Genomic DNA, 17,986 nt, shown 5'->3' with positions numbered 1-17,986 from the left:
ACTACCTGACATGATGACTCCTTGCTGTCCCCAGTCCACCTGACTGTGCTGCTGCTCCAGTTTAAACTGTTCTGCCTTATTATTATTCGACCATGCTGGTCATTTATGAACATTTGAACATCTTGGTCATGTTCTGTTATAATCTCTACCCGGCACAGCCAGAAGAGGACTGGCCACCCCACATAGCCTGGTTCCTCTCTAGGTTTTTTCCTAGGTTTTGGCCTTTCTAGGGAGTTTTTCCTAGCCACCGTGCTTTTACACCTGCATTGTTTGCTGTTTGGGGTGGGTTTCTGTACAGCACTTTGAGATATCAGCTGATGTACGAAGGGCTATATAAATACATTTGATTTGATTTGATTTTGTATATTATCTACTTCACTTGCTTTGGCAATGTTAACATACGTTTCCCATGCCAATAAAACCCTTGAATTGAATTGAGAGGAGGGTGTGAGAGATCAAATCAACCTTACACAGAAAAAAACAGCTCAAAAAGAAACCACAGTTATCATGTACAAACAAGAGCTAAACAGCTGACACCGTAGAGGCCCAGAACATGTGAATGGAGCCCGTCTGAGCAGGTGTCTCACCAGGGTGTGGCATCCTCCTGCCAGCGGACAAACGTGCCTCCCAGGGTACTGTCACTCAGTTTGGAGGTACAGGGGCTCTTCCAGGGTCTGCTGCAGAAGCCCTGGTGATCTGGAGGAGACCCCTCTGTTACATACACGCACGCACGCACGCGCACACACACACACACACGCACACACACACACATGCGCGCGCGCACACACACACACACACACCAATGGCACGTGTCAGAGTCACGTGTTGGAAGTCAATCTGAGGAGTTTTATTGCTGAGACAGTCCACAAACACCGTGCTTTCAACATACAATAAGTCTAAAAAAGCATACCAGCTCAGTATTTCAAATGATTTGGATCTACACAGATTTTTTTACACAGGGTTTTCAAATATCTGTCATCGTCTTCATCCCAGATTACAAACTCACTTTCAAGTTGGCGCAATACTAAAACGTATGTGAACATTGTCACAGCGCTTTGGTCTCTTTCTACTTTTTGGTTCTTTGCAACCCCCTTTCCATTGATTGCATGAAATCCAGAGGTGGATTTAACATTCAAGCCCTCTCTTTGTCTGGGAGGAGTTCCTGGCCGATTCATGCCTGGTGGTGTGATGCTGGGTTCTGCCTCCCCTGGCCCAGGAGAGACTTGCTCAGGCATGAAGAGCACTGCAGAGTGGAGATGCCTGTCCCATCTCTGCTCAGGATAAGCACTTACTAAGCCTTTGTCAAGATCAAACAGAAAAGACCTAATCTGCCGCTTTATTCACAGCCATCAGGCAAGAGAGAAAGAGTGAAGCCAAGGCCAAGTTCAACCCTCTGATCCGAGATACCTCCCCTGATCCTCCACTCCCACGGAGATACCGCCCCTGTTCTACCACTATCTCCCTCCCACTGAGGGGCCTAGTGATTATCAGTTTCACTTCAAGGGATGAAGGGAGATAGGAGGTAGGGAGTCCGTGTCTGACCGCCCCCCCCCCCCCGGCCTAAACCCTCAGATTACAGGCTCGACTTTATCATTCTCACTAGGAGATATCAAATGTCCCAGCTTGGCTTGCTGCTGCGGCTTTGTTTTGGTTGGCAGAGGAGAGGCGGGAGGTCATATTAATACTAAACAGCTGTGTAAAGTACAAGTTCTATAAACGACCGAGTTCAAAAGGTCAGAGGTAAATAGATCCATATCCAAGCCCAGTGGTTTATTTCTCTAGATTGACGTCAGGGTGTTTGTCTGTCCAGCTCTGTGAAACAGAGGAAGAGACTGATGATATTACTAGGAATGTGCCTCGGGCTCCTGGATTGGGTGACATACAGGGATGTGGCCTGGATCTCTCAATCTTGTGCATAATGACTTATTGTCTGTAACAGCCTGGCAGTGTTCCAGAATCCTCTGGGGTTCGAGGAGAATGTGCAGGAGGCAGAAGCTAAGAGTTACTCCACTAGTCTAGTTTCAGGGCTGGAGGGGGGCTGCCAACTGGCCAGGCACCCCATTGCTTCTAGTTCTCCCTCCCTCTTCATCTGTCCTTCTGTTGTAAGCTTTGCTGTGTGTTTACAAGGTGTATTATTCAAAGCACTGTCATTGTAAAGCTTTATGATTAAAACCTTCTGTATCTATACGGTCAGGTCTTTGAAAGGCCAGGGTGTCATCTGGTTGGCACTGACCAGGATGCATTATGTAGCAGGACAAGGTGTGTGTGTGTTCACCGGTGTGAGATAGATGGTGTGAACTAGAGGAGCAGCAGAGGCATCTCAAGGCCATTGTAAAGAAATGTACTAATACATCATGACACAAAGCATGGCAGCATTCCCTCCCTCCTTGTCCTCCCTTACAGCCTCCCCACAGAGCCAGAGCACGGTGGAGGAGGTGGCCCTATAGCCTGGGATGTCTGTCCATCAGAGAAGAAAACAGCCTTGATCTCTTATGACTGGGCATGCTGCAAATACATAGTACTCAACCTCATCTAACACTAACAGTAATATCAACCTCATCTAACACTAACAGTAATATCAACCACATCTAAAACTAACAGTAATATCAACCACATCTAACACTAACAGTAATATCAACCATATCTAACACTAACAGTAATATCAACCACATCTAACACTAACAGTAATATCAACCATATCTAACAGTAATATCAACCACATCTAACACTAACAGTAATATCAACCACATCTAACACTAACAGTAATATCAACCACATCTAACACTAACAGTAATATCAACCACATCTAACACTAACAGTAATATCAACCACATCTAACACTAACAGTAATATCAACCATATCTAACAGTAATATCAACCACATCTAACACTAACAGTAATTTCAACCACATCTAACACTAACAGTAATATCAACCACATCTAACAGTAATATCAACCACATCTAACACTAACAGTAATTTCAACCACATCTAACACTAACAGTAATTTCAACCACATCTAACACTAACAGTAATATCAACCACATCTAACACTAACAGTAATATCAACCACATCTAACACTAACAGTAATATCAACCACATCTAACACTGACAGTAATATCAACCACATCTAACACTAACAGTAATATCAACCACATCTAACTGTAATATCAACCACATCTAACACTAACAGTAACATCAACCACATCTAACACTAACAGTAATATCAACCACATCTAACAGTAATATCAACCACATCTAACACTAACAGTAATATCAACCACATCTAACACTAACAGTAATATCAACCACATCTAACTGTAATATCAACCACATCTAACACTGACAGTAATATCAACCACATCTAACACTAACAGTAATATCAACCACATCTAACAGTAATATCAACCACATCTAACACTAACAGTAATTTCAACCACATCTAACACTAACAGTAATATCAACCATATCTAAAACTAACAGTAATATCAACCACATCTAACAGTAATATCAACCACATCTAACAGTAATGTCAACCACATCCAACAGTAATACCAACCACATCTAACAGTAATATCAACCACATCCAACAGTAATATCAACCACATCCAACAGTAATATCAACCACATCCAACAGTAATATCAACCACATCCAACAGTAATATCAACCACATCCAACAGTAATATCAACCACATCCAACAGTAATATCAACCACACCCAACAGTAATATCAACCATATCCAACAGTAATATCAACCACATCCAACAGTAATATCAACCACATCTAACAGTAATTTTTTGTTTTATGGTTCTGTTCCATGAACCGGTTCCTATAAACCACATCTAACACTAACAGTCAACAGTAATATAAACCACATCTAACACTAGCAGTCAACAGTAATATAAACCACATCTAACACTAACAGTCAACAGTAATATAAACCACATCTAACACTAACAGTCAACAGTAATATAAACCACATCTAACACTAACAGTCAGCAGTAATATAAACCACATCTAACACTAACAGTAATTTCAACCACATCTAACACTAACAGTAATATCAACCACATCTAACACTAACAGTAATATCAACCACATCTAACAGTAATATCAACCACATCTAACACTAACAGTAATATCAACCACATCTAACACTGACAGTAATATCAACCACATCTAACACTGACAGTAATATCAACCACATCTAACTGTAATATCAACCACATCTAACACGAACAGTAATATCAACCACATCTAACACTAACAGTAATATCAACCACATCTAACAGTAATGTCAACCATATCCAACAGTAATATCAACCACATCCAACAGTAATATCAACCACACCCAACAGTAATATCAACCATATCCAACAGTAATATCAACCACATCCAACAGTAATATCAACCACACCTAACTGTAATATCAACCACATCTAACACTAACAGTAATATCAACCACATCTAACACTAACAGTAATATCAACCACATCTAACAGTAATATCAACCACATCTAGCACTAACAGTAATATCAACCACATCTAACACTAACAGTAATATCAACCACATCTAACACTAACAGTAATATCAACCACATCTAACTGTAATATCAACCACATCTAACACGAACAGTAATATCAACCACATCTAACACTAACAGTAATATCAACCACATCTAACAGTAATATCAACCACATCTAACACTAACAGTAATATCAACCACATCTAACACTGACAGTAATATCAACCACATCTAACACTAACAGTAATATCAACCACATCTAACACTAACAGTAATATCAACCACATCTAACTGTAATATCAACCACATCTAACACTAACAGTAATATCAACCACATCTAACTGTAATATCAACCACATCTAACACTAACAGTAATATCAACCACATCTAACAGTAATATCAACCACATCTAACACTAACATTAATTTCAACCACATCTAACAGTAATATCAACCACATCTAACACTAACAGTAATATCAACCACATCTAACACTAACATTAATTTCAACCACATCTAACACTAACATTAATATCAACCACATCTAACAGTAATATCAACCACATCTAACACTAACAGTAATATCAACCACATCTAACAGTAATATCAACCACATCTAACACTAACAGTAATTTCAATCACATCTAACACTAACAGTAATATCAACCACATCTAACACTAACAGTAATATCAACCACATCTAACAGTAATATCAACCACATCTAACACTAACAGTAATATCAACCACATCTAACACTGACAGTAATATCAACCACATCTAACACTGACAGTAATATCAACCACATCTAACTGTAATATCAACCACATCTAACACTAACAGTAATATCAACCACATCTAACTGTAATATCAACCACATCTAACACTAACAGTAATATCAACCACATCTAACTGTAATATCAACCACATCTAACACTAACAGTAATATCAACCACATCTAACACTAACAGTAATATCAACCATATCTAAAACTAACAGTAATATCAACCACATCTAACAGTAATATCAACCACATCTAACACTAACAGTAATATCAACCACATCTAACAGTAATGTCAACCACATCCAACAGTAATGTCAACCACATCCAACAGTAATACCAACCACATCTAACAGTAATATCAACCACATCCAACAGTAATACCAACCACATCCAACAGTAATGTCAACCACATCCAACAGTAATATCAACCACATCCAACAGTAATATCAACCACATCCAACAGTAATATCAACCACATCCAACAGTAATATCAACCACATCCAACAGTAATATTAACCACATCCAACAGTAACAGTAATATCAACCACATCTAACACTAACAGTAATTTCAATCACATCTAACACTAACAGTAATATCAACCACATCTAACACTAACAGTAATATCAACCACATCTAACAGTAATGTCAACCACATCCAACAGTAATATCAACCACATCCAACAGTAATACCAACCACATCCAACAGTAATGTCAACCACATCCAACAGTAATATCAACCACATCCAACAGTAATATCAACCACATCCAACAGTAATATCAACCACATCCAACAGTAATATCAACCACATCCAACAGTAATATCAACCACATCCAACAGTAATATCAACCACATCCAACAGTAATATCAACCACATCCAACAGTAATATCAACCACATCCAACAGTAATATTAACCACATCCAACAGTAACAGTAATATCAACCACATCTAACACTAACAGTAATTTCAATCACATCTAACACTAACAGTAATATCAACCACATCTAACACTAACAGTAATATCAACCACATCTAACACTAACAGTAATATCAACCACATCTAACAGTAATATCAACCACATCCAACAGTAATATCAACCACATCCAACAGTAATGTCAACCACATCTAACAGTAATGTCAACCACATCCAACAGTAATGTCAACCACATCCAACAGTAATACCAACCACATCTAACAGTAATATCAACCACATCCAACAGTAATATCAACCATATCCAACAGTAATATCAACCACATCCAACAGTAATATCAACCACATCCAACAGTAATGTCAACCACATCCAACAGTAATATTAACCACATCTAACAGTAATTTTTTGTTTTATGGTTCTGTTCCATGAACCGGTTCCTATAAACCACATCTAACACTCAACAGTAATATAAACCACATCTAACACTAACAGTCAACAGTCATATAAACCACATCTAACACTAACAGTCAGCAGTAATATAAACCACATCTAACACTAACAGTCAACAGTAATATAAACCACATCTAACACTAACAGTAATATAAACCACATCTAACACTAACAGTCAACAGTAATATAAACCACATCTAACACTAACAGTCAACAGTAATATAAACCACATCTAACACTAACAGTCAACAGTAATATAAACCACATCTAACACTAACAGTCAACAGTAATATAAACCACATCTAACACTAACAGTCAACAGTAATATAAACCACATCTAACACTAACAGTAATATAAACCACATCTAACACTAACAGTCAACAGTAATATAAACCACATCTAACACTAACAGTCAACAGTAATATAAACCACATCTAACACTAACAGTCAACAGTAATATAAACCACATCTAACACTAACAGTCAACAGTAATATAAACCACATCTAACACTAACAGTCAACAGTAATATAAACCACATCTAACACTAACAGTCAACAGTAATATAAACCACATCTAACACTAACAGTCAACAGTAATATAAACCACATCTAACACTAACAGTCAACAGTAATATAAACCACATCTAACACCAACAGTCAACAGTAATATAAACCACATCTAACACTAACAGTAATATAAACCACATCTAACACTAACAGTCAACAGTAATATAAACCACATCTAACACTAACAGTCAACAGTAATATAAACCACATCTAACACCAACAGTCAACAGTAATATAAACCACATCTAACACTAACAGTCAACAGTAATATAAACCACATCTAACACTAACAGTCAACAGTAATATAAACCACATCTAACACTAACAGTCAGCAGTAATATAAACCACATCTAACACTAACAGTCAACAGTAATATAAACCACATCTAACACTAACAGTCAACAGTAATATAAACCACATCTAACACTAACAGTCAACAGTAATATAAACCACATCTAACACTAACAGTCAACAGTAATATAAACCACATCTAACACTAACAGTCAACAGTAATATAAACCACATCTAACACTAACAGTCAACAGTAATATAAACCACATCTAACACTAACAGTCAACAGTAATATAAACCACATCTAACACTAACAGTCAACAGTAATATAAACCACATCTAACACCAACAGTCAACAGTAATATAAACCACATCTAACACTAACAGTAATATAAACCACATCTAACACTAACAGTCAACAGTAATATAAACCACATCTAACACTAACAGTCAACAGTAATATAAACCACATCTAACACCAACAGTCAACAGTAATATAAACCACATCTAACACTAACAGTCAACAGTAATATAAACCACATCTAACACTAACAGTCAACAGTAATATAAACCACATCTAACACTAACAGTCAACAGTAATATAAACCACATCTAACACTAACAGTAATATAAACCACATCTAACACTAACAGTCAACAGTAATATAAACCACATCTAACACTAACAGTCAACAGTAATATAAACCACATCTAACACTAACAGTCAACAGTAATATAAACCACATCTAACACTAACAGTCAACAGTAATATAAACCACATCTAACACTAACAGTCAGCAGTAATATAAACCACATCTAACACTAACAGTCAACAGTAATATAAACCACATCTAACACTAACAGTCAACAGTAATATAAACCACATCTAACACTAACAGTCAACAGTAATATAAACCACATCTAACACTAACAGTAATATAAACCACATCTAACACTAACAGTCAACAGTAATATAAACCACATCTAACACTAACAGTCAACAGTAATATAAACCACATCTAACACTAACAGTCAACAGTAATATAAACCACATCTAACACTAACAGTCAACAGTAATATAAACCACATCTAACACTAACAGTCAGCAGTAATATAAACCACATCTAACACTAACAGTCAACAGTAATATAAACCACATCTAACACTAACAGTCAACAGTAATATAAACCACATCTAACACTAACAGTCAACAGTAATATAAACCACATCTAACACTAACAGTCAACAGTAATATAAACCACATCTAACACTAACAGTCAACAGTAATATAAACCACATCTAACACTAACAGTCAGCAGTAATATAAACCACATCTAACACTAACAGTCAACAGTAATATAAACCACATCTAACACTAACAGTCAACAGTAATATAAACCACATCTAACACTAACAGTCAACAGTAATATAAACCACATCTAACACTAACAGTCAACAGTAATATAAACCACATCTAACACTAACAGTCAACAGTAATATAAACCACATCTAACACTAACAGTCAACAGTAATATAAACCACATCTAACACTAACAGTCAACAGTAATATCAATACCTGCATTAAAAAGCCTGCCCCCCACACAAAGTCATGAACTTGAGAGTAGGATGCTAGACCTTCACCCTCCCTCACCCCTTCCTTCCTCCCTCAGACTGCCCCCCGCACCCACACACATTCAAGAAGATGCAGAAGAACAACAAGAGAAAAAGTGTAAATCTCAGTAGCACCCCCACTAATTGTTTAGGTTATGATTGGGGGAGGGGAAACTGATCCTAGATGTGTACCCCCAGAGCGTCCTTACCTCGGCGCTGCTGGCTCCGGCGGAACTTGACGGCTCCCAGGTTGACCATGTTCATGCCGTACAGGTTGTAGTCGATGAATAGCTGCAGCAGGTAAGGAATGTGGGCCTCGTGGGGCTGGTAGCTCTTGTTCATCACAGCACCTCCTTGTAACAGCTCACACACCCTGGAACCACACACACACACCCGATTAGATATATATTTTGGCTGCTATTGACAGACATTTACTTTGCGTACAGAAAAAGCAATGTGTTCCAAAATCCACAACAAAATAAACAAATAAACAAGAGATTGAGCCAGAGATTCTTTCATTCAGGAGCTAATTAATATGCTTTCAATTCAAAACACCATTCAAATCTCATTCACCTTGTAGACCTTGTTGCTGGAACGATAACGTGACATAGGCCTGGGGGATACATCAAATGAATTTGATTATTTTGATGTTATGTTTTGCGCGACATTCCAAATGCCTGTATCGCAGAATCGAGGTTTGTTGTATTTTTCGTTTTTATGAGCGTTTATGTCCACTTGGTTCTCATGTTGCCTTTTGCACCTTCCCATTTACTCCAGATATCTGTATTTAATGAAAAAAATGTCATGTTGCCACTCTAACAAAGGGAGTTGTTGTCCCAAAGGCAGGCGACGAGCTTAGGTTCAATATAAGCGCATAGAAATGCATTGGGCTTATTTTGGACAGATTTTGAAATCACTCGCTTTGCCTCTTTCTCCCAAGCCCCTCCCACCACCCCTCACAACAACAAAGATGAGATCACTCGCTTTGCCTCTTTCTCCCAAGCCCCTCACAACAACAAAGATGAGATCACTTCTTCCGCTCTGACAAACGGTTTCAACCCCCTATTTGCATTTGATGGTTTGGTCCAACAGAAATCGGTCATATGGACACCGAAACACATGGAGACATTATTTTACTGTAATAGAGGATAAGTTAACCTTTTGAACCATACCCTGTTTATGTTTCAACTCCTCAAATTTCAAGCAGAGCAGGCATTACTAAAAACGGATGTACCAATGAACATTAATTCTGGAAAATGAATGCTCAGTTTGTCACGTGCTTTACGCTACCACGTATAGCTAGCAGCATTTTAGTCAAACAAAGTTTGTTATACTAGCTGTTAAGTGTGTTTTAAAAATTTGCAAAAAGCATAAAACAATTATATAAAGAATTGGCCATTTGTTTTTATTCTGAGAAATAAGGTAGGCCACTTGATTTCAACATCTGAACAAAGTGGACAGGCCAGCATGCTGTTCAAACAGTTGGGACAGACAGAAGGGTGTGTTCATAACTATTCAACTGTTCTGCGTTTTAGCTGAATTCAGAACTTGCGAAATTATACCTAGATCCAAATTGGATTAAAATAAAAATATTAGCTGGCTACACACTAGCTCGTTGGCGGGCTTTAGAGTTTATGACACCGGTGTCTGCTATATTATTAGTGAATGTGAAATATGCATGATTCTGGTTACATTTATAACATAACTGGCATTGTTATAGACAGACCTGAAAGCCAGATCAGTGATTATCGCAAAAAAAGCAGGTACAACTATTTTGATGAAATAATGTAATTATTAGTGGGTCTTATGGTTGTGGAAGGCATATATTCAGCCTAAGTATAATTCCTCAAACTCTGAATTCAATATAGTATTGCTAAATGCAGTGAACTTGATCTTTAAATTGTGCAACACAGCTTATTTAGAGAAAACACATTGAAATAGAGTTTTAGGCACTATTGCCCAGCCCTACTGTGACAATACGCAATTTTACTTTTCAAACTTGAATTTAAATTTTAAAAATGTTTAACCCGCCCTCCTCTTAGGAGGACACATCTTTTTGATTTTACATCTTTTCTGCAACATATACATTTTACATACATCTGCATTGCTTGCTGTTTGGGGTTTAAAGCTGGCTTTCTGTATAGCACTTTGTGAATTTTGCTGATGTAAAAAGGGCTTTATAGATTTGATTGATATACAGCAAATCACATAACAATAATGCATTACCAAACAAAACAATACATTACCGAACATAATAATACATTACCGAACATAACAATAATACATTACCGAACATAATAATAATACATTACCGAACATAACAATAATACATTACCAAACAAAACAATACATTACCAAACAAAACAATACATTACCGAACATAATAATACATTACCAAACAAAACAATACATTACCAAACATAACAATAATACATTACCGAACATAACAATAATACATTACTGAACATAACAATAATACATTACTGAACATAACAATAATACATTACCGAACATAACAATAATACATTACCGAACATAACAATAATACATTACTGAACATAACAATAATACATTACTGAACATAACAATAATACATTACCGAACATAACAATAATACATTACCAAACAAAACAATACATTACCAAACAAAACAATACATTACCGAACATAACAATAATACATTACCGAACATAACAATAATACATTACCGAACATAACAATAATACATTACTGAACATAACAATAATACATTACCGAACATAACAAAACAATACATTACCGAACATAACAATAATACATTACCGAACATAACAATAATACATTACCGAACATAACAATAATACATTACCGAACATAACAATAATACATTACCGAACATAACAATAATACATTACCAAACAAAACAATACATTACCAAACATAACAATAATACATTACCGAACATAACAATAATACATTACTGAACATAACAATAATACATTACTGAACATAACAATAATACATTACCAAACATAACAATAATACATTACCAAACAAAACAATACATTACCAAACAAAACAATACATTACCGAACATAACAATAATACATTACCAAACAAAACAATACATTACCAAACAAAACAATACATTACCGAACATAACAATAATACATTACCGAACATAACAATAATACATTACCGAACATAACAATAATACATTACTGAACATAACAATAATACATTACCGAACATAACAAAACAATACATTACCGAACATAACAATAATACATTACCGAACATAACAATAATACATTACCGAACATAACAATAATACATTACCAAACAAAACAATACATTACCAAACATAACAATAATACATTACCGAACATAACAATAATACATTACTGAACATAACAATAATACATTACTGAACATAACAATAATACATTACCGAACAAAACAATAATACATTACCAAACAAAACAATACATTACCAAACAAAACAATACATTACCGAACATAACAATAATACATTACCGAACATAACAATAATACATTACCGAACATAACAATAATACATTACTGAACATAACAATAATACATTACCGAACATAACAAAACAATACATTACCGAACATAACAATAATACATTACTGAACATAACAATAATTCATTAACAAACAAAACATTACCGAACATAACAATAATACATTACTGAACATAACAATAATACATTACTGAACATAACAATAATACATTACTGAACATAACAATAATACATTACTGAACATAACAATAATGCATTACCAAACAAAACAATACATTACCGAACAAAACAATACATTACCAAACATAACAATAATACATTACCGAACATAACAATAATACATTACCGAACATAACAATAATACATTACTGAACAAAACAATACATTACCGAACATAACAATAATACATTACTGAACAAAACAATACATTACCAAACATAACAATAATACATTACCAAACATAACAATAATACATTACTGAACAAAACAATACCAAACATAACAATAATACATTACCAAACATAACAATAATACATTACCAAACATAACAATAATACATTACCAAACATAACAATAATACATTACCAAACAAAACAATACATTACCGAACATAGCAATAATACATTACCGAACATAACAATAATACATTATCGAACATAACAATAATACATCCTAAAGATTACATCGTTTGACATGTTTCTACGAACTGTCGTCTGAACTAAGTGCTTGTGTCTTGTGAATTTGGATTTGTGAACTAAACGTGCAAACAAAAAAAGAGGTTATTTGGACATAAATGAAGGACTTTATCGAACAAAACAAACATTTATTGTGGAACTGGGATTCCTGGGAGTGCATTCCGATGAAGATCATCAAAGATAAGTGAATATTTAGAATCCTATTTTTGACTTCTGTTGACTCCACAACATGGCGGGTATCTGTATGGCTTGTTTTTGTCTCTGAGTGCTATACTCAGATTATTGCATGGTGTGCTTTTTCCGTAAAGCTTTTTTGAAATCTGACACAGCGGTTGCATTAAGGAGAAGTATATATTTAATTCCATGTATAACACTTGTATTTTCATCAACATTTTATGATGAGTATTTCTGTAAATTGATGTGGCTCTCTGCAAAAATCACCGGATGTTCTGGAAGCAAAACATTACTGAACATAACGCACCAATGTAAACTCAGATTTTTGTATATAAATATGAATTTTATCGAACAAAACATACATGTATTGTGTAACATGAAGTCCCATGAGTGTTATCTGATGAAGATCATCAAAGGTTAGTGATACATTTTATCTCTATTTCTGCTTTTTGGCTGGAAAAATTGCTGTGTTTTTCTGTGACTAGGGGCTGACCTAATGTATGGTGTGCTTTCGCTGTAAAGCCTTTTTGAAATCAGACACTGTGGTGGGATTAACAACAAGTTTATCTTTAAAATGGTGTATAATACTTGTATGTTTGAGGAATTTTAATTATGAGATTTCTGTTGTTTGAATTTGGCGCCCTGCACTTTCACTGGCTGTTGTCAAAATCGATCCCGTTAATGGGATTTCAGCCGTAAGAAGTTTTAATAGTTGAGATAATTATTTATTTCAGCTTTTATTGCTTTCATCACATTCCCAGTGGGTCAGAAGTTTACATACACTAAATTAGTATTTGGTAGCATTGCCTTTAACCTCTCTGGGATATGTGGGACGGTAGCGTCCCACTTGGCCAAAAGCCAGAGAAAATACAGAGAGCGCCAAATTCAAATAAATTACTATAAAAATCTAACTTTCATGAAATCACACATGTAAGAAACCAAATTAAAGCTACACGTGTTGTGAATCCAGCCAACATGTCAGATTTCAAAAGGGCTTTTCAGCGAAAGCAAACGATGCTATTATCTGAGGATAGCACCTCCATAAACAAAAGAGAGAAAACATATTTCAACCCTGTAGGCGCGACACAAAACGCAGAAATAAAAATATAAATCATGCCTTACCTTTGACAAGCTTCTTCTGTTGGCACTCCAATATGTCCCATAAACATCCCAAATGGTCCTTTTGTTCAATTAAATCTGTCCATATATATCCAAAATGTCCATTTATTTGGCGCGTTTGATCCAGAAAAACACCGGTTCCAACTTGCGCAACGTGACGACAAAATATCTCAAAAGTTACCTATAAACTTTGCCAAAACATTTCAAACTACTTTTGTAATACAATTTTAGGTATTTAAAAAAAAGTAAATAATCGATAAAATTGAAGACGGGATGATCTGTGTTCAATACAGGAAGAAATCAAACTCAAGCTTGCTTTCTGGTCATGCACTTCTATCAAACCGTACACTTGAAGTGACCCTCGTTCAAGATGGCCGTACTTCTTCATTACACAAAGGAATAACCTCAACCAATTTGTAAAGACTGGTGACATCCAGTGGAAGCGGTAGGAAATGCAAGCAAGTCTTTTAGAAATTTGGATTCCCAATGAAATCTCATTGAAAAGAGGGTGACTTCAACAACAACAAAATCTGAATGGTTAGTCCTCGGGGTTTCGCCTGCTACATAAGTTCTGTTATACTCACAGACATGATTCAAACAGTTTTAGAAAAGTCAGAGTGTTTTCTATCCAAATATTCTAATAATATGCATATATTATCTTCTGGGGATGAGTAGCTAGCGTCCCACATATCCCAGAGAGGTTAAAGGCACAGTCAATTTAGTGTATGTAAACTTTTGACCCACTGGAATTGTGATACAGTGAATTATAAGTGAAATAATCTGTCTGTAAACAATTGTTGGAAAAATTACTTGTGTCATGCACAAAGTAGATGTCCTAACCGACTTGCCAAAACTATAGTTTGTTAACAAGAAATTTGTGGAGTGGTTGAAAAACGAGTTAACGACTCCAACCTAAGTGTATGTAAACTTCCGACTTCAATTGTATTTAATCCCACCCCACCTATCACCATGTGCCATATATTTTTCAATTGTGCTGTTGTCCGGTTAATTTTAAGTGAATGTTGTGATTTTTTAACCATTCCTAAACCTGTGACCAGAAACAAGCTACATAGTGGCAATACCAGAATAAATGATCTAGTGATTCTGTCTCTTCACAGCAAACTCTACAGAGCTGATAATGTCAGACCACTTGACTTTTTCCACATTGTGTTACTTTATAGCCTTATTCTAAAATTGATTTAATTAATATTTATCCTCCTCAATCTACATACACTACCCCATAATGACAAAGTGAAAACAGAAATACCTTAATTACACAAGAATTCAGACTCGAAATTGAGCTCAGGTACATCCTGTTTCCATTGATCATCCTTGAGATGTTTCTACAACTAGATTGGAGTCCACCTGTGGTAAATTCAATTGATACGACACGATTTGGAAAGGCATACAACTGTCTATAAGGAATTGTCCGTAGAGCTCAGAGACAGGATTGTGTCGAGGCACAGATCTGGGGAAGGACACCAAAACATTTATGCAGCATTGAAGGTCTCCAAGAACACAGTGGCCTCCATCATTCTTAAATGGAAGAAGTGTTGAACCACCAAGACTTTTCCGATGATCAATCTGAAGGAGCTCCAAAGTTCTTCCAGAAGGACAACCATCTCTGCAGCACTTCACCAATCAGGCCTTTATGGTAGAGTGGCCAGACGGAAGACACTACTCAGTAAAAGGCATATGACAGCCAGCTTGGAGTTTGTCAAAAGGCACCTAAAGGACTGACTATGAGTCCTTGAAACCAAAATGGAACTCTTTGGCCTGAATGCCAAGCGTCATGTCTGGAGGAAACCTGGCACCATCCCTACGGTGAAGCATGGTGGTGGCTGTATCATGCTGTGGGGATGTTTTTCAGCGACAGGGACTGGGAGACTAGTCAGGATTGAGGGACAGATGAACAGCGCAAAGTACAGAGGGATCCTTGATGAAAACCTGCTCCAGAGTGCTCAGGACCTCAGACTGGGGTTAAGGTTCACCGTCCAACAGGACAACGACACAAAGCACACAGCCGAAGCACACAGCTGTGAAGCAGGAAGTGGAGGCTATGCTGAGGATGGGGGTCATTGAAGAGTCCCAGGGTGCATGGTGCAGCCCCATCGTGTTGGTGCCCAAACCGGACGGTAGCCTGTGCAAGACATCAGCTTGTTCGACGCCTACCCCATGCCGAGGGTGGGTGAACTCATCGACCGATTGGGAAAGGCCCGGTACATGAGCATCCTTGACCAGAACAAAGGATATTGGCAGGTACAGTTCACAGCCTCCTCCTGGGAGAAGACAGCGTTTTTGACATCAAACGGACTATATCAGTACTGGGTTCTCCCGTTCGGTCTCCACGGAGCCTTACCCACATTCCAGCGCCTGATGGACAAAGTACTTCGACCCCACCAGCAGTACGCAGAGGCCTATTTGGATAATATCATCATCCACAGCCAAGGTTGGGAAGAGCACCTGACGCGCCTCCAGGTGGTGCTGGACACGCTCAGGCAAGCTGGGTTGACAGCGACCCCAAGAAATGCAGACTAGCGTTCAAGGAGGTGGAGTACCTGGGGTATTTGAACGGACTGGGGAACGTCAAGCCCCAGGAGAGGAAGGTTCACGCAGTAGTGACTGGCCCGTTCCACGCACCAAGACACAGGTCAAGTCCTTCCTGGGACTGGCAGGATACTATAGCCGGTTTATCCCCAACTTTGTGGCTGTAGCTTCCCCCCTCACCGATCTAACCAGGGCCCGCCTCCCGAAAACAGTGAAATGGACGGACAAGACAGAAGTGGCGTTCATTCGCCTGACGGAAGCACTGTGCTCCCATCCGATTCTCGTAACCGCCGATTTCCAGGTGCCAATGTTGGTCCAGACGGATGCATGTGACACGGGACTAGGGGGCATTCTGTCCCAGATACACGATGGCAAGGAGCACCCCATCATGTACATAAGCCGAAAGCTAATACCTAGAGAGAAAAAGTACTCGATTGTTAAGATTAAGTGGGTGCTAGACAGTCAATTATTACCTGTTAGGTACCCACTTCACCCTGGTCACTGACCATGCTCCCCTGGTCTGGATGGCCAGGGGAAGGGACACAAATGATCGGGTCACCAGGTGGTTCTTGTCCCTTCAATGATTCTCTTTTTCTGTTGTGAAAAGGTCAGGGCGAAGCATGAAAACGCGGATGCCCTATCGAGACGACAGCCCCCTCCCCGACAGAGCTAGAGGGGGTGTGGCGTACAGCAGGTCAGCCACCAGGGGGAGAGTCGTCGAGGCCTGGTGGCAGACGGAGTCTACATCACGAGGCGATGGCTCCC

At 37.5% G+C, this 17,986-nt stretch overlaps 1 protein-coding gene across 4 annotated transcripts in view; it reads right to left on the bottom strand.

The window, feature by feature from the left end:
• LOC115107674 (DNA polymerase zeta catalytic subunit-like) overlaps positions 1-17,986 on the bottom strand; it is a 143,216-nt gene that overhangs the window by 72,479 nt on the left and 52,751 nt on the right. For all 4 annotated transcript variants that reach the window (XM_029631181.2, XM_029631182.2, XM_029631180.2 and 1 more), the window contains exons 4-5: positions 9,370-9,533; positions 588-711 (exon numbers count right to left, since the gene is read on the bottom strand). In XM_029631181.2, coding sequence (XP_029487041.1) covers positions 588-711; positions 9,370-9,533 — 288 coding nt within the window. The remainder of the gene's footprint in view (positions 1-587; positions 712-9,369; positions 9,534-17,986) is intronic.

The sequence above is a fragment of the Oncorhynchus nerka genome, linkage group LG24, assembly GCF_034236695.1.
Source record: "Oncorhynchus nerka isolate Pitt River linkage group LG24, Oner_Uvic_2.0, whole genome shotgun sequence".
Taxonomy (NCBI): Eukaryota; Metazoa; Chordata; class Actinopteri; order Salmoniformes; family Salmonidae; genus Oncorhynchus; species Oncorhynchus nerka.
Note: the sequence above shows the minus strand (reverse complement) of the source record. Positions and strands in the feature narration are given on the sequence as shown.